We start from the raw sequence: 25788 nt of genomic DNA, 5'->3' as shown, positions 1-25788 counted from the left end.
CTTCTTTATTTTGGTCATATCAAAAATGTAAAGGATGAAAATAAAACATTGACATTGCTTAAAATATAATGGGAACATGTCACCTTTAACTTCATCCCTTGGGATCCCTTTAACCCCCCCTTGGGAACAATAAAGTTTTTTTAATTGAATACCATGTTAATGGAGCCATTTTTCCTTTTCATCTCCTAACCGTCTGCTAATGTTTCGCTGTGTGTCCCTGCAGGGCTCACACTTGCTTTAATCGTCTGGACCTCCCACCCTACCCCTCCTTCTCCATGCTCTACGAGAAGCTGGTAACCGCTGTGGAGGAAACAAGCACGTTCGGCTTGGAGTAACTTCAACATCAGCGGGCAATCAGGCTTACCTCGGGAGAGAGAAAACCATCTGGAAATCTGTGTCTCACTAAGGAGGAACATGGAAGATAAAACTTAACCCCCCGCCCTCCGTTTTTTTTCTCACCGGCTTTACATCCGTCAGCATGCAGGCCTCACTCTGATTCTCTGCTTTGCTCTATCATGTTGACGTTGATTGAGTTAACATCTTCAGGAAGAGACTGAGAATCCGAAGCGTGTTTGGAAAGCTGTACAGTACAATTTCTTATTCCCATGGTAACCAGTGTTCACTGAGCCACGTGTGCTTTATCTCTTTGGTTGATGGCCTTGGTTACTGGACTTGTTACTGGACTCTCCTCCCCCTGACCTGCACCTCAAAGACAGTTGGACCTTGAAACTGTGTCTGTCTCACACAGGGCCTACGGTGTTAGAAAATATAATGTACCCTCACACACCAATCACCTTTTGCACAAATGTGACATTTTCTTTATATTCCTTTATGGTGCAGACCGGTGTTTCTCCTAGAGATTTTCTATCAGCGATGAAACAAGGGACATTCTAGACATTTACGTAACTGCTTGTTGAAAGGAAGGGGATACACCGGTGGGCACAAATCACTTGTTCAAAGAGTGAACATTTAGTTGTTTTCACACCTTCATTCCTGAATAAGATGGATAAGAGTCACAAAATCTTAGAGCATTTCAGACACATGGTCATAATGATGGCAGGTTCTGTTCAGGTTTGTTAACTCTTCAAAGTTAAAGACACATCTGAGAAAAGTTGCTACTTCGTAAAACCAACACCCAGTATCACAGAAAAAACACACTGGGAAAACATCACAGCATTAGCCAGGTACCTTTGGGTGTGCTTCCCAACAGACTCGCTCCATTCACGCAACTGTCTGATAGAAATGCAGGGCTTCACATATTTTTGACGAGTTACACACAAAAAGTTTGAAAAAGAAGCTCTTTCTCACTGATGTAATCACTTTCCGTCGGGGTGATGAATGTACCAAATCACTGAGTGAATGTATGAGTCTCCAGCAACAGAAGCCTGAGAGGAAACACATGCTGGAAATATACAAAATGTGACACGACTGTGATGATGAGAAGAGCCTGGTTAGCTGGAAGACAGAGGGTTTGGCATGTTCCTGGTTAGTGGTTGGATTTATTTTTAGTGCCTGTTAGCTGTTAGGAAAAAAAAGTGACAGGTGGAGCTTCAGTTTAAAAAGTCAGATTTCAACACGAGAGCAATGATGTGCTCCACCACTGCTGGGAGCCACATCAGATACCCAGTGATTATGCTGTTACTGAAGGACCTGACCAGACGTGATGCTGATGTTGTTACATATCGACTTGTAGAACTTGTGACATCAATCCCAGTTCTGTGAGCATTTCTTTACCTAAGTGCACAGCCCAAACCCCGACAACCCCTTTCCCTCTCACACACGTCTTTCATACATGTGAGAAAAAAAACACACACTTGCTCATTTTTATGCAGGTGCATGCGAGATTACACCTACTGTACAGACACCTGTTGGAGTTAGACCACCGGGGCTGGAGTAATGGTTGAACTGAGGTCTGAGGGTGGATGTTGTTATCCCAGCCCCCCACCCCCAACCCAAATAATGCATGCAGGATGTGCCTGCTCGGCTCTGTGAGCTGTGCCTGGCAGAAACTCCTAGGTGGCATTGTGTTATAGCTCGATATTGCATGCTGAAATAGTGCAACACACAGTCCTTACTAGCTTTTTTGCATGAGGATATCGCCATCCATTCAAACAAACGGAGCTGGTTAAGTTGTGCCACTTAGGTTGTGGCGCTCACTTAAAGCATGCAGCCTTATGCTTACCTGGCACTGTCACACCTTAAGTGTTATGATCACAGGAAGAACTTAAAGGGAATAGGTGCTTTAAGAACGGACAGTGAGTAAATACAGTTTTTTCTTCGACAGTGTAACGGTGAGTATCTCGGCAGCATGTTTCTGAAATGTTGTCACTTTCACATGTATGTGTCTGCCTATCTTAGTAATAGGTTGATGGTTATGGTTTCATTGCTCACAATCAAGTAATGAATCAACAGGGCTGTTTCGATTTTAGAGAAATGTGAGAGCACATGTATGTGTACCATACGTGCAGTCCTGATTGTCTCTTTGTATATAAATGTATGTGTATGTCTGTCCTGTTGTGTGTATAAATATATATTTTGCACTGAATGTACCAAAGTTTGGGGCTTGCAAAGTCAACCATTAGGCGTGCTCTCTACATCAGTCAAACAAACATATCCCACTTCTGGCTTCTGCCAAATTCTTGCAAAAGGTCACGTCATGCTTGCTTGACAGGCAGGTTAGTGGCATGAGCAGCAACACTTCACGTTAGGATGTGCAATGCGCCTCTTTGGCCAGTTAGCTGAACACCAAAATGAAGCTACCCTGGTGCAGAGGAATGGTAAAACTTTGCTTCACATCCAGATAAAGCCAGACACACCTCTCATTTCTTCTAAAACATTTCTGATAGAATCCAGTTCCACTTTTCAGAATTTCACTCTATGCAAAGCTCCTGTATGTATGTCTCCAGTTCACTCCAATGATTGTAATAAAAGAGAACAAATAGAACATTTTGATTAATAACATGACCTTTTTTGTTAATCGACTAACAGTTCTTAAAAAAACTGTTTGAACAAGTAAACAACAAATTGCATTACACTTATATAATATTATAAACAAAATAGTTCTAAAGTCAAGCCACAAATTACATTAATATAATTTTTAGTGTGAGAAGAGATAAAATTAGAAATATACGCTCACCATCCACTTAAACAGGTCCCACCTGTTTAATTGCTTGTTAACACAAATATCTTGAAGAAAAGAAGATTTCGAACGTGGGTGGCATGGTTGTTGGTCTGAGTAGTATCTACTGGGATTTTCATTTACTGGGACAACCTTCTCCAGGGTTTACAGAGAACGGTCTGAAGAAGAGAAAATATCCAGCGAGCAGCAGTTGTCTGGACCAGGATGTCTTGTTGATGTCAGAGATCAGAGGAGAATGGGTAGACTGGTTTGAGATGATAAAAAAGCAATAGGAAGTCCAATCAGCACTGGTTCCACCAAGGTCTGCAGAACAGCATCTCTGAACACACAACACGTCCAGCCTTGAAGCAGATGGGCTACAGCAGCAGAAAACTACACCGGGTGCCTCCTGTCAGCTAAGAACAGGAAACTGAGGCTACAATTCACACACACACACCAACACTGGACAATAGAAGATGGAGAAACGTTGCTGGTCTGATGAGTCTCCATTTCAGCTCCACATTCAGGTGGTAGGCTCAGAATTTGGTGGAAATATCATGAGAATATGGATCCATCCTGCCTTGGACCAGCAGTTCAGGCTACTGGTGGTGTAATGGTATAGATATTTTCTTGGCCCACTTTGGGCCCCAATGCACCATGTCACAAAGCTCAGATCATCTCCAGCTGCTTTCTAAAACATGACGATGAGTTCACTGGACTCCAACGGCCTCCACAGCCACCAGATCTCAGTCCAGTAGAGCAGCTTTGGGATGTGGTGGAACGGGAGATTCTTATCATGGATGCAGCCGACAAACCTGCAGCAACTGTGTGATGCTGTTATGTCAATATAGAGCAAAACCTCTGAGGAAGGTTTCCAACACCTTGTTGAATCTATGACACCAAGAATAAAGGCAGTTCTGAAGGAAAAAGGAGGTCCAACTAGGTACTAGAAGGTGGACCTGAAGAAGTGGGTTGTCAATGTCTATAGTAATGTCAAAACTGATGTACAGCCACTTAAATTTCTCTTCTGTCCATTTGGCATAAATGTTTTGTAAATCTCTTCTTGACCAGGATTCCATGAAAAAAATAGATTTTGCATTTCAGTGGGACTTTTCTGGCTAAATAAAGGATAATTAAGCTTTCATGAAGAAGTCTGGACTTTTGTCCATAATGCTTTCATTCTTTTTGGTCTGTCCTTGGTCTTGAGGTAATTGTCCAGTTGCTTGACCCAGTTTTGACCAATCTTTGACTGTCAGATAGATGTCTTTGCATTTTACTCTAGAATGCTTTGGCATACAGAGGATTTCTGAATTGACTCAATGACTGGCTGGTGAGGCACTGACTCCTTTAGAGTCCGATTTATAGTTGTAAGAACTTAATATTTATTCAACTGGCAGCATTTTGACCACTGGAAATGTTCCATATCTCATCAGCATTCCTCGCTCACACATGAACACACACACACACACACACACACACACACACACACACACACACACACACACACACACACACACACACACACACACACACACACACACACACACACACACAGGAACCGAAAGAACTGGCCTACAAAGAACTTTTATAGCAGCAACGACCATGCGACCAGAGCAGGCATTGATCCCAATGCAGAGAACCCCTATGAGGAAAACACTGGGGTTGCTACAGTCTCAAACTGTAACAACAAATGAGATCAACAAAAGCAGAAATAAAATAAATAAATAAAATACAAAGTTTAATAACTAAGTAAAAGGTAAAGATAGATTAATTTCAAAGAGAATAAATAATAAAAAAAATGTTATAAGCTAAGCTAAAAAGGTAGGTCTTAAGCCTCTTTTTAAAAACATCAATAGTCTCTGCAGCCCTGAGGCCCTTAGGCAGGCTGTCCCATAGACGAGGACCAGAGTAATAGAACAAGGCCTTGCTGTAAGTTTTAGTTTTTACTTTAGGAACAACTAACAGGCCAGAGGACTTCAGGGTTCGTAAGGGTTCATAATTTAAAAACAGGTCAATAAGAGGGGCCAAGACCACTAAGACATTTATAAACAACTAAAAGAAGCTTAAAATCAATCCTGAAATGCACAGGGAACCAATGCAGTGATTTTAAAACTGGCGTAATGTGTTCCCGCCCTCTGGTTCTTGTCAGAATGCGTGGAGCAGAGTTCTGAGCAAGAGCTAACCTACGGCAGTAAAATGTGAAGCCTATGCGGAAGTGCAAAAAAAAGCAGTTCACCCCTCATCCACTAGGGGCTGGCTCCAAAACAGAGCAAATCCCCATAGACTCCCATGTATAAAAGACCAACTTCACAGCAGAAATAAACATGTTTAAAGCCTGGTACAAAAATCCATTTTAAGATTAATAGGTCAAGTTTAGTTTCATGACAAAGGGGGTGAATTTTTTTTTAACTCATCCGTTTGGATGTTATTAAGCTTGGAATTCTGCATAATTAGGGGCGTGTCCTTTTAACTGACAGGTATCCAATATCCCCGGCAAGAAGGGAGAGTTTAGCACAACCACGGTTTTTAGCCAGCTATCAGTGCACCTTAGCTCTAACCCACCTACCTTCATTAGCCAGTTAGCTCACGTTAGATCTGAGTTGGCTCAGTCAGCTCTTAGCTACAGAGAGCTCGTAGTTTGACGCTGCCAAGATGACGATGGTAGGAACCACCCAACGAGCTTCTCTTTTGCTTATCAGAAACCTACGGGTGATGTCACATTGGCTCCGTCCATCTTTTATATACAGTTTATGGTTCTGAGTAACTAAACTAGAAACATTGTTTTTAGGAAGACCAAAGAGCAGGGCATTGCAATAAACTATTGTACTAGAAATAAAAGCATGCATCAGCAACTCGGTGCTGACAGAGAGAGTTAAGCAGACTCTGACGATGCTTTTGTTATATTTTTAATTGAATTAAATCCATCTTAGAGTCAAAAAGTATATCCAGATTTCTCACACACTGAGAGGGTTTTAAAATCTGCAGTTTGGATAAAATGATCTCTGTCCTGTCTTCAGGAACAATAATTAGAACTTCAGTTTTGTCCTAACTGAGCTGTAAGGAATTTGTTGCTATCCATGACTTTATATCTAAAATACAGTTTAAGAGGACATTAACTGACTCTATGTCATCAGGAGACAGGGTGATGTAAAGCTGTGTATCATCAGCATAGCTATGAAAATAAATGCGGGGTCCCTGATGACACCCCAAAAGGCAACATGCACAGATTAAAAAGTATTGGGCCTAAAATTGATTCTTGGGGAATCCCACATTTTATTTCATGGATTCTTGAGGAACAGGTTTCCATACTTACATAAAACCATCGATCTGTGAGATCAAAGTATAACCAGTTAAGAACAGTACCTGAGAGGCCCACCAGACTTCTAAGTCTGTCTAATAAAATCTGGTGACCTACTGTATCAAAGGCAGCGCTCAGATCCAGTAGAACCAGGACTGACAGTTTTTGTGCGTCCAAATTACATTTGAGGTCATTAACAATGTTTAAAAGGGCCGTCTGTACTGTGGTTTGTTCTAAAACCAGACAGAAATTCTTCCAAGATATTGTTTCTATTTAAGAACTCATTTGGGATTGTTCTTATTTTTAGTAATGACTTTGAGAAATTAAGTGTTCTTGCCTGTTTAACTGTGTTATTGTAGATTTTGAGTTATGTGAAATTTCATAATGAATTGTTAGTTTAATTTTTCTCCATTTCCTCTCTGCTCTCCTGCAATTGCATTTCAGATCTTTAATTTCCTCATTTCTCCACGGTGGGTTCAGTTTGCTTTTTACAGTTTTTATTTTAAGTGGAGCTGCTGAGTCTATTGCTGATTTTTATCTGTTGAAAAAATGATCTACAATAAAATCACATGATGCAGGTAAATTCTGTGCAGGGGTTTGGTTAAAATGTCAATAAAAGTTAGAGCCACTTCAGAATTAATATATATTTTTCCTCACAGTTCTCACCAGGGCCTCCTGTGGGATAAAACTGGCGATGTTAAAAAACACAGCCAGGCCAACAACAGAGGACACACGAGTGGACAGACCATAGGTTATGACCAGGTCCAGGACGTGTCCTCTGTTGTGAGTAGGCTGTGTCACATGCTATGCTATGTTATTAAAATCTTGTATTTAATAAGTATGGTTGGTAAAAACTCCTGGATATGCAAGAGGGAGGTTTTGGTGGTCTTTAGACTGAAATACATAAAACTGGTGGATGGCTTAAAAAGTAATTTGTGATGTTCAAATGAATAATAGTTCTAATGAGGCTGTTTGTATTGACACTACGCTAATAAAGCCATTCCACCATCTTTCCTTCCTTCCCTGGTAGAGAATAAAAAGTTCAAATTTGAGGAGGAAGCCTAGGTGTCAAGCCAAGTTTCAGTTAAAAAGAGACAGTCAGTCTGTCACGGAGGTTGCCTGTGGTTAGATTCTCCCAGCTATCCCTGAAGGCATCTTTCCTCCGGTGCGCTCCTGATTGTTGATGCGCTCCACCTGCGCTGCTTGCTTTATTTACCAGTGCACAGCACCACTCCTTTGCCAGATCGTCTCGGTTTACCCTGCACGTTTCCAGCCATTATTGCCTGCCTGTCTGCCTGTGTTCTGATCTCCGACCCGTTTTCTGACCTGGAATACCTGATCCTGCCTGCCCCCTGTCTGGTAACTTTGCTGTCTATTGTTTGGAACCTGTCTGTGCATTGACCCTTGGACTGTCTTTGGATTTGATTATTGGATTTGGATAACCGGATTACTTGTTTGGATATTGGATACAGGACTTTGGACTTGGATCTGGATGTGGATGTGATCTTGGAGATTCCCCCCTAACATTACCTGTCCTCTATCTCCTCCCCAGAGGATTCAGTGGACCTCAGGGCTCTTAGGCCAAACTAACTGTTTTTTCCCCTTCAGTTTTGCCACCAGCCTTGTCTCACTCTTCACATCACCACAGCCCCAGTGGATCTCTCACCGCCCTCCCAGTACAGCGAGTCCCCCTGCGTCCTTCCTCTCCTTGGCCGGTACGTAAGACTTCATTATTCTTACATCCCCATTTTTGCCACGCTTTTGCTCACCTGGATCTCCTATTCTCACAGGCCAGTGGGTGACGTCTCCAGACCCGGATTTCCTGAGCAGTATTCAGTCCCTTATAATAAACCTGTTTTCTTACCCAACCCTCTGTCCTGATCTTTTTGTGGTCCAGCTTGCTGAACCGTTACACAGTCTTAGTATCTAATATCAGATCATTCAGAAAAAGTTTTATTTTAAAGAGATCTAATATTCAAGAGTGCCATATTCAAAGGTTTGAGGGAGGTTTTGTCTTTAGCCTGTTTTTCCAGTGTATGCACAGATTTTAGAGTCCAGTTTGTCTTCCTGAATGTGGTTATGACAGGAATCAAGGCTACAGGGCAGGGGTTGCCTTTGTCCTGTGGATGATGACTGTTGATGAGGTAGTGAACTAGACAGAAAGGGCCGGATGGGGGGCTGGTGAGTAGTGGGGGGCTGTGTACTGGCTGTGGCTGTGTAGAGGAGGAACGGGGTGTGAGAGTGTGTAATGTAAACCGTCAGTCCTGTGGAGCTGACTGTATTGCATATTGTAAGTTGGATGCCAGTACAAGTGAACCTAACTGATTTCGGTGCAAACCACTGAATCTAGAAAATAAGGGGCAATTCCAGAACAGGTTGAAATTGCCAATAAAATTATTGTTTAAAGTTGTGCAGGCATCTTGAAGCCAAGTATTAAGTCCAAGCAGTCTGCTAAAACACCCTGCTCTATGGTTTAGTGTGGTTGGCGGATAAAAACAGACTTGCCCCTGTTTATTAAAAGGTTAAAATGGCCCTTAAATCCCATTTGGTCAGTTCATACTGTTGGTGGGTGGTTGGAGGGAGGAGAGGAGGTGGTAGGGAGAGTAGGGACGTCTGCCAAGATGTAAGGATCTCGGAGGACGCTGCTTCGTTGCCTGGGTGACAGAGCGTGCGGCACCCGCCGAAAAGAAACACGCCCAACCACGGGACCAGGGATGGCCACGAAATCCAGCCCCGACCGCTGGTGCACAGACCCCGCGCAGCGCCCGAAGGCGAGGAGGAGATCCCCACAGCGGGAGCTGCAGGAGATTTGCTCCCTTTATGTGTTCTAAATATTTCATGTTCATTCTAAACAAATTAAAGTATAAAGACATGAACACAAATTTAATTTTTTTTTTTCATTCTTGTTTTTTAAAACTTGAAATTCTGGTGATTTCATTCATTTAATACAGGTTGCTCATCAAGAGAGTAACAAGAAAAAGTAGAATAATTCACTTAAGGTCAATTTTTCTTTCAAATATTTATTTATTTAATTATCTCAGCTATTTTTAAGAAAACAACTATTTGTGGTCTTACCTTTATTTGCAAATTAAGTCCATGCCTCTATTCTGCTCCACAAAAAGATCTTGCTAAAGAGGTGATGGCTAAAGAAGAAAGTCTTTATTGATCTGTCTTATTCCACCTATGTTTATTTTAAAATTTTCGTTTGAATTTAAATATAAATTCCTCCATCTGTGGAGTCAGAGGAAGCAGAGCTTAAAATAAACAAACCTCTGCACCACGTGACCTGCTGACTTTAACTAATTCACGTGCGCCCCTCAAAGTTCTGTCTACCTCACTTTATGACTTTTCAGTTCAGTTTATTGTCCGATGAGTGAGAATAATTATGTCAAACACTTACATTAAATACATTACACAGACATGGTCATGGTGTATCATAAATCTTTCTGCCTCCCCTGACCGCGCGCCACTGCTGCAGGGTGTCAGGTCCTCTGGTTTTCAGATAAGGCTGTTGTGTTGTGCATGATGCTTTTTCTAAGGAAATACCTTCCAGAAGTTGTGTGTGTGTTTGGTTTTATGTTTTTCAGATGCAAGTTTGCTGTCCTAAGCCCTGCTGCCTAGTTCTTTGTCAGAGAAAAGCCTTTCTCCTGGCAACCTTCCAACAAGCCACACTGGTTCAGTTTTTGTTTATTTATTCTGTTATGGATATCAACATTTAACACGCTAACTAGTTTGGGACGTAGCTCTTAGGTTTTCTTTGGTTTCTCTGAACTTTCTGGGTTCGTCACTTCTTGTAAATATATATTTTTTAGACTCTCCATGTTTTTATAATCTTTCTCACTGTAGGATGACTATTGATGGGAAACAACAATTGTCAAGATCAATAAGTTCAGACTAGCAAACTATATATATATATATACATATATATGTAATAAGGGTAGAAATCTTGGCTTAGTTTTACTCAGTCTTCATTGCAGAAAGAAGCTGCTGCTCATCAACAATCTTAACTGTTGCTGCTTCAATTTGGAACCCCCTATTTAAACAAATTTTAATTTCAGAGAACGTAAGATGTTTATTAACAGCAGAATAACACATAATGACCAAACAAGGTAGGACAAAATGCCAAAGTTCACATCTGGAATACTATAGTAAGTAAGTAAGTAAGTAAGTTAGTAAATAAATAAATAAATAGACGAGCACAGTACAAAGATTTAGTGACTTTTTTGTTATGAGGGAGATGATAGATGTATTTTTCCTGAAGCTGAAATAGGGAGCAGCAAAACCAGAGTTTTTTTTTCAGTTTCAGTTTCAGTTTATTGAACATGGTTAGACATTTTGTTTACACTTTCACAATCAATATAAATCATAATAAAACTCCACCGGAGAATTTAACGAAAAGCAGAAACAAATTACCATTTGAATGTCTAATTAGTCCAAAAGGAATAGGCTGAAGCCTCAGCTTATTATGCCCTCCCTTTAGTACATTTTTAACTTAAACAATATAAACAACTACCATCACCGAAGTCTCGCTTTCAGCTTACTAACAAGTTTATATAATATATACATCATAGCATTTCAGACAGCACCCCTATCCCACTCCACAGGGTTGACTCAAAATATTCATCCGTCTTTTTATGCTTACATACAGCCTTCTGTCTCGATATAAGATTTTATAACATTTTCTTTAAACATTTTTTTAAACTGGATAATTGTTGTACAATCTTTTAATTCTTGTTCTAACTTATTCCATAAATTAACCCCCGCCGCAGAAATACAGTGTTTCTTTACATTAGTTCTTATATAAGGTTTATTAAACACTTCACTCCCTCGAAGATTGTAAACGTACTCTCTTTTTTTAAACAGTTCCTGGATGTGAATAGGCATCTTATTAGTCTTTATATGGTACATAAATTGTGCAATTTTGAAGTCAATCAGGTCCTTAAATTTGAGAGCTTTTAGATGAATAAAAAGCCGATTTGTATGTTCTCTATATGTTACTTTGTTAATAATTCTAATAGCTCTTTTTTGAATTATGCAAATAGGATTTAGGTTTGTCTGGTACGTATTTCCCCATACCTCTAAACCATAGGTCATATAAGGAAGAACCAGAGCGCAGTACAGAAGATATAGATTTTTCTCGTTCAAGAACAATTTAACTTTGGAAATTATTGCTAGAGATTTACATATTTTAGCTTTGATATGGTTTATATGAGGTTTCCAACTGAGTTTATTTTGTATAATTATTCCAAGAAATTTCACTTCATTCACTTGTTCTATGTCATTATCATCAATTTTTAAGTTTCTATCGTCGTTAATGGCACGATTTCCAAAAATTTGAAATTTGGTTTTATGAAGGTTTAAAGTTAATTTATTGAAATCAAGCCATTTCTTTAATACTATTAGTTCTTTTTCAACAGTATCTAACAATGTTTCTAAATTCTGACCGCAACAAAATATACTAGTGTCATCGGCAAATAGAATTAAATGAAGTTTTTTTGAGACTAAACAGATGTCATTAACATACAGGATAAACAACAGAGGACTCAGCACTGACCCCTGCGGGACCCCGCAAGTCACTGGCTGCAATTGGGAGTCAGAGCCATTAAGATGGACATATTGGGATCTATTGTCCAAAAATCTACCTATCCAAGAGAGTGCAATACCTCTAATTCCATATTTGAACAATTTTTTTAACAATAATTTATGGTTGACAGTATCAAAAGCTTTAGTTAGATCCAGGTATACCCCAAGTGCATATTGTTTATCTTCTATTGATTTTGAAATTTTTTCTATGAGATCCACTAGTGCTAATGTTGTCGTCCTTTTGGGCCTGAATCCATATTGTTGATCACTTAGTATGTTGTACCTTTCTACAAAATCATATAGCCTTTTATGAAATAACTTCTCCAGTATCTTAGAGAACTGTGATAATATAGAGATAGGTCTATAATTCGAAAATTCCTGCTTATCTCCAGCCTTATAGACAGGGATCACTTTTGCGACCTTCATTCCTTCTGGAAATATTCCTGACCTTTAGGACAGGTTAAAAATATAAGTGATTGGTTTAAGAATACATTCAATTATTTCTTTTAACACCGACATATCCATTCCATTCCAGTCAGCAGACTTTTTTGACTTACATTTTTTTACAATTTCAAGTACTTCATTTTCATCAGTAGCTTGGAGGAATATGGTCTTGTCAGATTGAGGTATTTTCCTTAAAAAGTCGTCAGCTTGGGAAGGATCTACTATGTTTTTTGCCAAATTGGGTCCTATATTAGTAAAATAATCATTACATATATTAGCTATTTCCTTAGTCTGCTTAGCCATTTGATTATTAGTTTGGATTTGGATTGAGGTTTTGGTTTTCTGATTATCTTCTTTGATTAATTTATTATTTTATTTATTATTAATTTATTTTATTTTATAAAAGCGGTGGATCATACTGAAGCTTAAAAAAATAAGCTCTCTTTTTATTTTTTTAAACTCAGTCCTACTGAAAACTGAGCCCCTCTGGTCAACTTGGAAAAGCGTTATTCCAAAGTCAACAGTGCGCATGCGCCAGAGAGTGACGTGTCTGTAGTGTCAAACAGAGGGATGTAGAAATGATCAGAAAGGCTTCACTTTCAAAGCTAACTAATAGCTTATAGTAGCTTGCAGCGATTTCTTGGCTGATATGGTCATTGGAGTCAAATAGGTGGCGTAGAGCTTCGTTTCTTCGATCGTCTTTATGTGAGATAAACTGGTTCAACTTACTTTAAGTCTGCGACATTGTCGAGCTAACTTAGCAATAGTTGAGCTAACTGGAGTCGCTTGACTAAGCATTAGTATGGTAATATTAACGGATGAAAAACAGGCACTGCTAACGTTATCTAGCCGCTCAGGGTAGTTCTCCTATTTAGCGTTTCGCTTACAGCCGGCCAGCTGGCAGAAGAACCAGTAACGACGGGAGAGGAAGATGTCTCGGAGGCGGCTGGACAGTCGCAGCGGACTCCCCGCTGGACTTCTCGGAGAAATTCAGACCCCGATCAGCACGGAGCCAGTGGAGAGTGTGTATGAAGTCACCGGAGAGCTTGGACGGTGAGTAACACTGGTTCAACCGTTGTTTATTTCTGCGGAGAGACCAGTTTATACGCTGGGAGTTTAATAGTGACTCACTTCTGCTCTACATCAGAATACATATTTACAGATGAGTGTATAATTTAATGTGAAACCAAACTGGCTCGGTGAACTTATTTTACGAATGTGTGGACAACTTTTGACAACTAGCCCCATGTAAGATACCATATGGATATTCATATTTTTGTTATAATATTTATGCTTTCTTCCTGGGGGAGACTAATTTGCCTTTTGATTATCTTATATGTGTTTATTTAAGCTATTTTAGTGTATTAATTCAATATGCTGTAATGACTGATTGAACTTTGTAACCGCTGTAAAAAAACACGCGCTTTGCTGTGCCGGGACCTGTTTGTGCCACAAGACTTTTGTCTTGTGTTTGGCAGTGTGTTTGTGTGTGTGTGTGTGTGTGTGTGTGTGTGTGTGTGTGTGTGTGTGTGTGTGAGAGAGAGAGAGAGAGAGAGAGAGCCATGGCAACCAGACGGCTGACGATCATATGCCGAGAAAACTAAGGTGTGTTTAAAGTCATGTATCATTAGCGTTGAGTAACTGCAGGAGGAAGGAAACAGTGTTAAAAGAAGAACTTCTTCTCGCTCATTTGTTTCACGTTGTTAAATCAGGAAGCTGCGAGGTGAAACATTTCCACACATGATCAGGGCAGTAGTGTTTGGCTTAACCTGTCTAATCTTTATTTGATCGAGAGTTTAAAGCAATTTTATGTGATGGTGCAGCAAATCTAAACTATGAAGCAGAGACCTTGATGGTGGGAGAAAAAGGTCTTTTTCGCTGTGATCATGACACCATAATGTGTGTTCATTTTGATTACAGATCCTGGGTAGTTTGTGGAAATTGTTAAGGATTCATTAATCATTATTTTCCACATAAACATTTATTGCATTGACCATAATGTAACTGGATAGCAACCATTTTATATAGAAATGCTGCCTATGTGCAGCTTGTTTTGTTTAACAGCTGATTTTCAGTATGCAAGGCAACTTTTTACAGCACAAAACATTAGTTACTTGCTGGTAACGCAGCATGTGGAAGGCTGATGAACCAGACTGTAGGTATAGAAGACAAAAGGAGTGTTATTTAAAATTTTATTAATGACTAATGTCTCTAATTATGTTTCATCCATTTAATTTGTCTGTCAAAGTCTCCCAACTTAACTGAGAAGTGATACTAAACTGCTTTGAAACAATGTGATCATGCCCATTATGTGTTCCTGTGGATTTAAGAGATGTCTAACACGCTTTCCAGACATTAGATATTTTACATCAGTCTGTTAGGGGTGTGAGAAAATATTGATATACTGAAATATTGCGACAATATTGTATTGATATTAAAAAGAGCTTTATAATTTTTTTTATCAGCAGTTTCCTGCATACGCAAACATTGACAGTGGTGGTTCTTTTGTGTTGCATTTAAACTTTACTTTTTTGTTTACTTGAAGAATCCTGAACACTTTAATTTGATTTAAATAGAAATATATGTTAGCAGGATTACAGTAAAAATGTTGTGTTTTGATTTTGCACCAAGCATACTTTCTTTTGATCAATACTTTGAAATCAAAAACTGATATATTTCCTATTTGTATGACTATTTGTTATATATTAAGCTACAGACTGTTTATATTGGACGTAAGTGGTCGGATGTCTGAGGCTACAGGGATATCTGATTGAGATCTTTACTGGCAGATTTAAAATTTCTTTATTTTTCTCATCCATAAAGAGCAAGTGTTTTTATTTGTTCTGTAGTGAACTGAAGTTCCCTCTTTTCTTATCCAGTAAGCTGATTTCAAGCATGTAACAGCTTGGAGTGTTTACTATGCTGCTACCATTAAATTCTGGTTAAAAAGCAATATATTTGTCTTGCTTATAGTTTTGCAATATATTATATTGTTGCCCCTGTGTTGTGAGGCACCTCTACTATTAACCCTTAAAACTCCAGGCCATTTTTTTTGTCCATTTTTGGTCTACCTGTTTTTTTTTTTTGTTTGTTTTGTTTATAAAGTGCATTCATTCAAGGTGCCTTCTTATTCCTGTGCGTAGATTTATTTAGCAGAAACAATGGTAGCATTTAGCATTTCCTAACAAAACAAAAACGTGCATTGAACCTGACAGACAGGTACACAAAACGTGCTTAGTGTTCTACTATCAATCAATATAACAGCAAGGACAAGTAAAAAGATAAAATACAATAAGTCAAAATCCAGATAATATTTTCCAGGACAGTTTATCAATAGATAAAGCAACATAAAGACCGACCAGAAGCAGAAAACAGGTTTTTACTAACAGAACTTTGTAGAAATAACACACAGATCAACAGTGACCAAACCATCAAATTAAGCTCTCTGATTGGTGGAAAGTCTTACAGGAAAATACATTATCTTAGTTTCTGGGTTAAAATACAGGTCTCTTAGCAACATGGTAATGATAGCAACCTTTTTTTACGATGACAAAGTGATAAGTACTGGTGTTATTTATTACTCATTGTGGATTTACCATGTCCTCTCTGGATTAACACTACATTTTGTGGCTGGATTGTAAACCTTCTGGACGACATATAAACTTCTGTAGTTCACCTTGAGGGTTAGAACAACATTTTCATGTCCATCATGTGTTCCTGTGGCCTTAAGGTATGTCTTAAGCACTTTTCAGACAGTAAAAATATTAACTTAATGGCTTCATCACACTGGCACCAAGTTATACTCAGTGAATACTCACAGCAAACACTTCATATCACTGTAATATTTAATGGAAGCCGCTGAAAGTATTTGTCTTCTTAAACAGTTTTCTTACTGTCGAGGGTTTAATTCCACTACATTTATTATCTAGAGAAAATATCACTTCTAAATCTAAGAACCTGCAGCACCAGGGAAAACGCTTACATCCTGAAAGAGTTACAGATTTCTCTTTTACCAAAAAAATCCAAGCAGCGGTAGATGACAGTGGTTGGGAATATTGATTTATTTTCCATAAGTGCAGTGCAAACACTGTGTCAGTTTTCTCTTGTTTATTTGGCTTATTTACTTAAACAACCTGCTGGATTCCTCTGAACAGCTTATCTTAGTTTCAGTTCAGGCTTGTACCGTACGTACGAGTTACCAGGTCTGATCTAATCAGGCTGTCATCTCACAAATGTTTCTGAAAAACACCATCGGACTAATAAAAACACAACACTGGCACATTCAGTTGCCACCTGATTAATGGAGAGCGGTCTGTGTGTGAAAGGAGTCAAAGTGTTCACCACATTTACAAAAGTATTGGGACGCTCCAAATCCTTGAATTCAGGTGAGTTTTCCATGAGTGAGTTTGGTGTCACTTGTCAATGAGATTCAGAGGGAACAGATTATAGAAAAATATTTTTTATCTAGCAAACAACAGATTTATATGCTGATATATAATCTTTTATATTTACATGCAGTAATTTAAAAATTGCTTCGTTTTTACAGTTTGGATGTTTAGCTCTATGTTGCCTCGTACTTTTTCTTGAAGACCTAACTGATCTTTTTTTCCTCATAGTTGTCTTGTTATAGGTGGAGGCAGAAGCCTGTTTCGTCTCTTCCTGCACAGAATAATCTGTAATATACACACACACACACATATATATATATATATATATATATATATGTGTGTGTATATATATACACACACACACATATATATATATATATATATATATATATATATATATATATATATATATATATATATATATATGTTTATATATATATATATGTTTATATGTATATATGTATATATATATATATATATATATATGTATATGTGTGTAAATATATATATATATATATATATATATATATATATATATATATATATATATATGTGTGTATATATATATATATATATATATATGTTTATATGTATATATATGTATATATATATATATATGTATATGTGTGTAAATATATATATATATATATATATATATATATATATATATATATATATATATATATATGTGTGTATATATACACATAAATTTCCCTCGGGATCAATAAAGTATCTACCTATCTATCTGTCTTGTATTCGCGGTCTTATTCTTTCGGTCACTACCCACAGCTCATGACCATAGGTGAGGGTAGGAACGTAGATCGACCGGTAAATCGAGAGCTTTGCCTTTTGGCTCAGCTCCTTCTTCACCACGACAGACCGATGCAGAGTCCGCATCACTGCAGACACCGCACCGATCCGCCTGTCAATCTCCCGCTCCATCCTTCCCTCACTCGTGAACAAGACCCCGAAATACATGAACTCCTCCACTTGGGGCAGAACCTCATTTCCGGTAGCACAGAACATACAAGAATATTCATTTTCCATTATTTTATTTTGTTCATCAGAAACAAAGACTGTGTGAAAATGTGAGCGATAACATGATGTGATGGTTGGTGCCACAAACTGTTGTAGTTTTCACGATAAGTCCTTCGTAGTTGATGCTATTCGATTCTTAAGCTCCTGTTTCATGTAAAAATCAATCCACCAGACTTTTATTTATATAGAACTGTTTCACAAAACTTTCCAGAATAACAGAAAAAAAAGTTTGTGTCAGTCTTGTTTTCTCTCTCTCTCTGTCTCTCTCTCTCTCTCTCTCTCTCTCTCTCTCTCTCTCTCTCTCTCTCTCTCTCTCTCTCACACACACACACACACACACACACACACACACACACACACACACTCGGATAATCTAGTTAGGCCCACTGTATAAAACTAAACTGAGGAAACACATTGAGGAAAAACTATCGAGGTCATAAAAGTAAAATAAAAAACTAGAATAAAATACTACTTAAAATAGTTCAAAAAGCCAAGAAATAATAATTATTAGTTCAAATAAAAGCCAGGTTATAAAGGTGGATTTTTAGTTTGCTTTAATACCATCATAGAATACCAGCCAGATGTCAGAAAGTTCCCCCAGTGAGGGGAATGTCCGTCTGCTGGGTTTTCCTGCTTGTTTGGCTGCAGTGAAGGAAATGAGCTTCAAACACAGACTGGCATCATACACTGTTCATATGATGTTTGCTTGTTGCTTTTCAGGTTCATTAGCTGTACAACGAGCAAAAACCGAGACTAATATCTGTTGTGACATTTATGACTTAAGCAATACAGTCACCATGACACCGGTCTATCAGAAACATGCTGGCATTAGATAACATGCAGAGCTAGCACCTTTATCCAAGGCTGCAGACGCTATAATCTGCCACGTCATTAAGTCTGGGCAATGCTCCAGCTGGTCTTATATAATCTGATTCATTATGAAGGTTTTGTTGGATTATTTGCAAACATTTAGTCTCAATTGACGTGATGGATGGATATAGTTTAGCTCAAACTTTCCGTGTCTGTTCCCAGGGGGAAGTTTGCTGTGGTCAAGCGCTGCGTGGAGAAAATCACGGGGAAAGTTTTCGCTGCCAAGTTCCTACGAAAGAGGAGGAGAGGTCGCGACTGCCGTGCAGAGGTGGTTCACGAGATGGCCGTCCTGGAGGTGGCCCGTAACAACGTTCGAGTGGTCAACCTGCATGCTGCCCATGAGACGGATCATGACGTCATCTTAATACTGGAATAGTACGCATTTCTCACGTTTCTTTGATCTCTTATTCTGTCTAATCCCATCAACTTTAACAAAAACATCCTGCAGGGGCATTCTGGAAATGCTCATATGGGGGCAAAGTCCTGTTTGTCCAGTTTTACGGAGCCGCCATATTTACTGTTTTAATGTAAAGCCAAACAAGCATTCATCATAACAGGTTTATCAGGATTCGTCTGAGCCCACATGTGCACAGTAACTCCACAGCCGAAACGCTGAACTCTACATCTCTTATGCTCAACTTTACAGGCTAAATGCTCTTTTAAAATCACCTTCATATTTGTCTAATCTGTGCATCAAAACAAAAACTGCATTAGATTAGATCAGAGGAGCTTGTGCTTTCTTAAAGGGAACTACTCTGATTTTCTAACCACACCTTTAATATCTGTAGGAAACACTTTTTTCTCTCCTGAGAGTAAAACACTTTGATCTAAATTAAAACTGGACAATATTCTATTGCAGACCAGATTAAACTGAGATTTGGATGTATCTAGTACTTTAAGGACTTTTTAGGCTCGTCTTACAGTGAGTGCACAGGAACAGGTCTTTCTCTTGCTCAGTAATGCTGTGCCAGGATCAGGCTATGGCCCCTCTGGCTTTGAGACGGCCTCTGAAACCACCAGACCGCCCTGCAGTCCATAAATACGGTTGTGTGTCTTTATGGAAGTCTGCTGCATCCAAACTGCCTCAGTTGTCCTGAATCTGTCCGGAATCTCACAGGACAGAGGACATTTTTAGTAGATCATGAAGTGCCTGTGTGTGTATTCATTTCCTCTTTCTGCAGCGCGGCGGGCGGAGAGATATTTGACCACTGTGTGCCCGAGGAGCTGCTGCCAGAGGCTCAGATCACCCGCCTGATCAGACAGACCCTGGAGGGAGTCCACCACCTCCACCAAAGCAGCCTGGTTCACTTGGACTTGAAGGTTTGAATCACATGCATGAATATAGCCGGAGCCGTGGGAGTTTGCTCATTTTAGCATCCAGGTCTTGATTTTTTTTTCCTTTTTCAAAGAGCAGTCGTAAACTTAGAACCTCACTTTCCTCCCATGACACAGTTAATCTGAGAAGTGGGTTTACAGGAAGTAACACAACCTCTGGCCCTGGGCTAAAAGAAGGAAAAAACCAACAGATTTTTAGCAACACAGATGGTGTTTTTTCCGTTACTGGTTACAGCTGCAGCAGAACTTTATAATATAATGATGCAAACTTCACGAGGAACTACATGAAGTCTTATTTCAGCATAAATACTTCCTACATATGACACAAACTAAACCAACAGTGTGTTCTAGATGATGCAACGTCACAGCATCCAGCATTCGCAATGTCCTGATTAAAGATTTTCTTAGTACGATTGTTGTCAAAGAAACAGTCACAATTTTACCATTATCAGAATTATTATAAGTTCATTCTTTTCCCAACACATTATGTGTATAACGCTACCTATAGGTCCTCAAGTTTGATTTATTTTTATCTTTTGATGCCAATATAACAAAAAAATACACAAAGTAACCACGAAGTCTCATTCCAACTAAATCCCTTCTGCTCTGTAAACAATAAACAAATCCTACATATTAACTCTGGATTTCTCTACAGCACCTCTACCTGGACTCAGGAGAATTCTTTCTGGAAACTTTATTATTAAAAGACCATATATATGAAATTAAAAATGTTTTTTTCTACAGAAGACAGATAAAAGTCGTGTCTTTTGCTTTCTGGGCGTGCTGACGCTGTGCTCCCTCTCCACTCTTCTCTCAGCCCCAGAATATCCTCCTGACCAGCCTGTCTCCTCCAGGAGACATAAAGATTGTAGACTTTGGCCTGGCACGCCGACTGGGCGCGACCGGAGAGCTCCGAGAGATTCTTGGCACACCTGAGTATGTGGGTAAGGTCTCTTTTTATTTCTTTTGGCGTCTCAGTCAGAAAATGTGCTGGAAGCATTGCACTGCTGTCGTTACCAAACGTTTCACACATCTGAGCCGAGGACGTGGCTTTGGATTGAAATAAATCCTGAAATGTTTCCGTGTCCAGTCTGCTGCACCAGCTCCTTCCTGTGTTTAATCTGGATGTCTGTAATGAATCAGTTAATGCAATAAAAACCTAAAGGAAAGGTGTTCTTGAAATACTGAATTACTGCTGACTTTTATCTCTTATTTTTTCACTTTCAGCTCCAGAGGTCCTTAATTATGAGCCAATCACAACAGCGACTGACTTGTGGTGAGTCCATCCTTCAGATCTGTGAGGGACTCAACCTGCTCCCCCTCACAGCCTGAAACTCTCATTAAAATCCATCCATGGATCATTTACTAAACAGCTCAACTAGAATAGATTTCCTTTACTTCTGTTCCACCAAACTGAGCTGTGGATGAGAACCTTTCAAAGCCATTATTGATTCTAATTTCAAGAGTCAATAACACTAATCCGAAGCACCAGTTCTTGCTGGACTTGATCATGTCTGCAGCCTTTTGCTTCCGACTGAATTTGTAAATGTTTTATGGAAGGAAAAATTTGAGATAATTGTCAGTCTCAAACTAAATTGAACTAATAATCATTCTAAAAAACTTTTTGACTGTGTCCTCCAGGAGCGTGGGGGTCATAGCCTACATGCTGGTGACGGGTGAGTCTCCGTTCGCTGGGGACGACAAGCAGGAGACATATCTGAACGTGTCCCAGGTTAACGTGGACTACAGCAGAGAGACCTTCTCCAGGGTGTCCGAGCTGGCTGTGGACTTCATTCGCAAGCTGCTGGCCAAAGCTCCCGAGTGAGTAAAAACATGGGATGTGGCTGAAAAGCAGCTGGTTTGCAAACAGACACGTCATGCATTGAAAAGAAACTCCACTGTTGAGTGAGAGATTGACACAGATCATCCTTTAAGCCTGAGAAGAGTTCATCACACGATAATTAAAAGGAATATTTAGAAAATGAGTAATCTCTCATTTTTCTCTTTCACAGTATTTTTCTGTTTTGAAACAGTTGAATCACAACAGTTTGAAAATCTAAATTTGGTTTGACCGCCTTTTATTCTTCATCACATTCTGAACCCTCTTAGACAAGTTTTATATAATACACTTTTTCAAGTAGAAATGATTTATTTTTTTCATTATATATATATATATATGTATATATATATATATATATATATATATACATATATATCTTCTTTCTTCTTCTTTGTGACAATAAGAATCAACGTTTTATAAAAAATGGTTGAGATGATAGTTAATAATATAGTAACAATAGTGAAATGGTGAAAGCTTTCAACAGTAATGAGACAGCAAACACTTAGTTTAGGTATAATACACCCAAACCAAGTGGTGGAGATGGATCAGGCAGATTTATTTTCAAAAATCTTCAATAATGTCCACTGCAGTCACTGAACCATTTGCTGTACCAAACAGAAAGAGCAAGCAGGTAAAGGGTTAAGACAGCCACCCTTCACCCCTTGTTGTTGTATCCATTAGCGATACTGTTGTGTAAAGGTATTCTGACGTATACCGAGTCCTAGCCTTGGCAGTGTTTAACCTGCAGCCATGTTGTGCTTTGACCGCAGGGACCGGCCCAGCGCTGCAGAGTGCATGAGCCACCCCTGGCTGTGGCAGCAGCAGTTTTGCCTGAGCCCAGAGCCCGTCGCCATTCGCACCGTCCGTGAAAGAAGCTGCGGCACCAAGTGGGCGGCCCCGCTTGAAGACCCCGAAGACAAAGAGAACTTCCTGGAGTCGAGCCACTCTCATGCAAAAAGGTTTCGCTTGGACGAAGAGACGCCTGCCGCTGGAGACGGTGACCTTTGAGCAAAACAGAGCGGAGGCAGAGATAGCCGCCTCTTTCTCTGAGCTTTTAAATTATTTTAAGCTTCCAGAAAGCCTTTTGTCTGCCAACCACCACTTGAGTACTTAAGCTGTGATTTTAATATGGTAACTGATCCAGTTCAATGTGGACCACTCAAGCCAAAGACGTTTTATGATCTGTTGATGCAGTAAGTTTAACCTGAGGTATTTAACTTCTTCACAAGAAATTAAGTTGCTCCCGTACTGATTATGAAGGCTAGTGTGTAGTGTTTGTAGGCAAATCTGTGCAATACTCTTTAAATCTTTGCTTTAAGGTAGGAAGTGTTTGAAGTCGCCCCCTAGTCCCTGTGTCGTTGCACAGGTTCCTCAGCAGATAAGTGATATCAAGATAAGCACTTCTGCTATGAGGAAGTGTCAACATGTCCTTATTTGTATGTAGAAGAGAGTGAAGGACGCAGGCCAGTAGAAGCTGGTGTCAAACGTGCTGCTGTCCATGTCGTTTCACCAGCAGAATTCCACATTCCTTTTCCCTTGATGTCAACCTTCCATTTCCTTATGCACGGAGTTTAAATGTAGCTCAGAACTTTAGTTCAGATTGGATTTAATGACCTAACCTTTGTTTAGCAGCCATGAAATGAACGCAAAGCCTTTTAATCTCCGTCTTAATCAGAGTGTTTAGTTTAGCTCGTCTTTAGCGTGAGCAGCTAATGGTGACATTTCTGGCCTGTTGTGACTCAAACTGTTGCTTCTCGTGCCACGCCCACATTTACTCAAATGATTTCCTCAGCCGACCCAAGTTCCTCAGGAGAAACACGACTTTAGCACTTACTTCATCAGCGTGCATGTTGAAGTGATAAACAAGAGGGGAGCTATTTGTGAAAGTGTGATTCATTCTCTCACTAAAGCCATTCAGCTGAAGCTACTGCAGTCCTCCTGGGTCAGGGTGCCTGAAGTCGCCTCTTCCTGTTTTCTTCTCAGGGTGTGCAGCTCACTCTATCCTCTTTGTTTTGTATTCTTAATGTTATTCTTATAGCCTTATAATTATTTATGTGCTGGACTTATACTTTGTTTTTATGTAAATAAGCTCATGCATCTTAAGAAGTGTCACGATTATGGATTGTGGATGTGAAGTGGGATAAATGGAAAGTTGGAAGATGGAAGGAATGGTTTGTTTTCTAGATGAGAACTTGAAAGTAATGCAGATGTGAAAACTGAGACGAGTCAGGTGGATTTAGGTAAAAGGTTTGACATGAAGGAGACTGAAATGTCTGATTTAAAAGAATAGCTTGACACTTTAGGTGTTAAGTGTGTCCCAACTATTTCTTTTAGCTATGTGGGCAATAAGAAAGTAGGGAAGGAATTTATAGTAGAAAGAAAAAACAAGTTGTTAGTCCTGAGAATCGTGACAGAACCGCTGTTGTAAGGTGCTACATACACACAGGATTTGCCATCTTTTGTTCAAGACTGAACTGAAACAAAACCTCGCCTCCCTGAAGGCGTGGCTCCGGCAACTCGGATGGCTCCTAACCCCCAGCAACATTCCTCCTCTCGTGTCGAGGTGCCAAGCCAAATAGGACCACATTGTGTTTGTTTGTCGTTGTAGTCACCAGCAGGGCACAATGGGCTTTGTGCGGTAGAAGGGCGTCTCCAGCCACGGCCATGCTCTCATCCCTATGCTGTCATCCTTGAAAACTGGAACAGCACACTGTAAAAGATTTTCATCTCAAGGATTTAAACCAGCAGAGTTCAGTCAGTCTGTTTGATGCAGTCACAAAGGCTGCGGTGCTTTTAGCTGCTGTATGAGCAAAGAAGCTTGAATCTGACTAAATCTTGACTCTGTGATACCTCTATAGAAAGTGTCCTTCATCCAGACTGAAGCTCTGGAAGCAGTAAACAGACTGGAAGATGAAGGTAGCTGAATCTGGAGTAGGTGGGCTGGTTTCTGCTGCTTCGCTGTGTGATGAAACGCTCAGACAGAAGCAGCAGCTCCGGCTCGCTGCCATCGTTTATGTTAGAACACGACTTGTGCTGTAGAGCTGAGGTTGTCGTAGAGCTTTTGTACTGTTATTTTCGGTGTGAACACCCATTGTCTGAGGGGGGGGGGGGGGGGGGGGGCTCAGCCGCTGACATTCCCATTTGCTCCGTTTGAGCATGAAGGATACTGTATGTGTTGTATGTCAAACCAGCCCCAAGCACAAGCAAAGAAATGTCTGAGATGTGTCTTTATTTTGCATTTTATATATATTTTTTAATGTATGAGCGTTCTGATTGCATCTGACTTAAAAACAAAAAAGACATAATCTGTATACTGATCAACTGCAAGCTAATAAGTAGACACCACAAAGAAACTGGAAAAGCTCATTAAAGATAGTAGAAAATACGTGCTGGAGTATTTTTATTTTTCCACACTGCTGCCACAGCTGATGCAGCACAGCTAACATCACGTAACAGGACGAAGGCATGGTGTTGGTATGCACCAGCTCGAAAGCAAATTTGTTTAAAATCGTACACATGGGCGTAGAAGTAAACACAGAGGAATGCTTTTCAAGTTACATTCAGGTCAATGATAAGCAGCCATCAGCATAGTGCAAAGATGCCGTTTAAGCTTAAACAAAGATCACACAGATTAACACACACTACCAACAAGCCACTGGATTTACTGGGATCAAACTGGAAAAGGTTATTTTTCCTGCAGCAATGCATGCTGAGCAGTCATAACACGGCAACCATGACACAAATGTGTGTAATGTTATTTGGCATTTTCATCAACATGAATGTGAGAAGGTTCAATAAGAGAAACATCAGAGTTCTACCTCCACCATGAGGACCGAGTAAGACTGACTTCTCAGTCAACTACAGCTACGTTCAG

At 39.6% G+C, this 25788-nt stretch overlaps 2 protein-coding genes across 3 annotated transcripts in view; both read left to right on the top strand.

Moving 5' to 3' along the window:
* The window catches only part of hecw2a (HECT, C2 and WW domain containing E3 ubiquitin protein ligase 2a), a 59846-nt gene extending 56902 nt beyond the window's left edge, over positions 1–2944 (top strand). For both annotated transcript variants that reach the window (XM_042001375.1, XM_042001374.1), the window contains exon 30: positions 224–2944. In XM_042001375.1, coding sequence (XP_041857309.1) covers positions 224–335 — 112 coding nt within the window. In that variant the 3' untranslated portion in view covers positions 336–2944. The remainder of the gene's footprint in view (positions 1–223) is intronic.
* A 10042-nt stretch (positions 2945–12986) lies between these two features.
* stk17b (serine/threonine kinase 17b (apoptosis-inducing)) lies at positions 12987–25299 on the top strand. Its single transcript, XM_042001427.1, has 7 exons — positions 12987–13496; positions 18902–19114; positions 19921–20059; positions 20892–21018; positions 21302–21350; positions 21716–21895; positions 22685–25299. Exons 1-7 carry the CDS (start codon positions 13375–13377, stop codon positions 22920–22922), a joined length of 1068 nt encoding a protein of 355 aa, XP_041857361.1. The 5' UTR covers positions 12987–13374; the 3' UTR covers positions 22923–25299.
* Positions 25300–25788: the final 489 nt, after the last annotated feature.

This window comes from Melanotaenia boesemani, chromosome 12 (assembly GCF_017639745.1).
Source record: "Melanotaenia boesemani isolate fMelBoe1 chromosome 12, fMelBoe1.pri, whole genome shotgun sequence".
Classification (NCBI taxonomy): Eukaryota; Metazoa; Chordata; class Actinopteri; order Atheriniformes; family Melanotaeniidae; genus Melanotaenia; species Melanotaenia boesemani.
The sequence above is the reverse complement of the archived record's forward strand: the minus strand, read 5'-3'. Positions and strand labels throughout refer to the sequence as shown.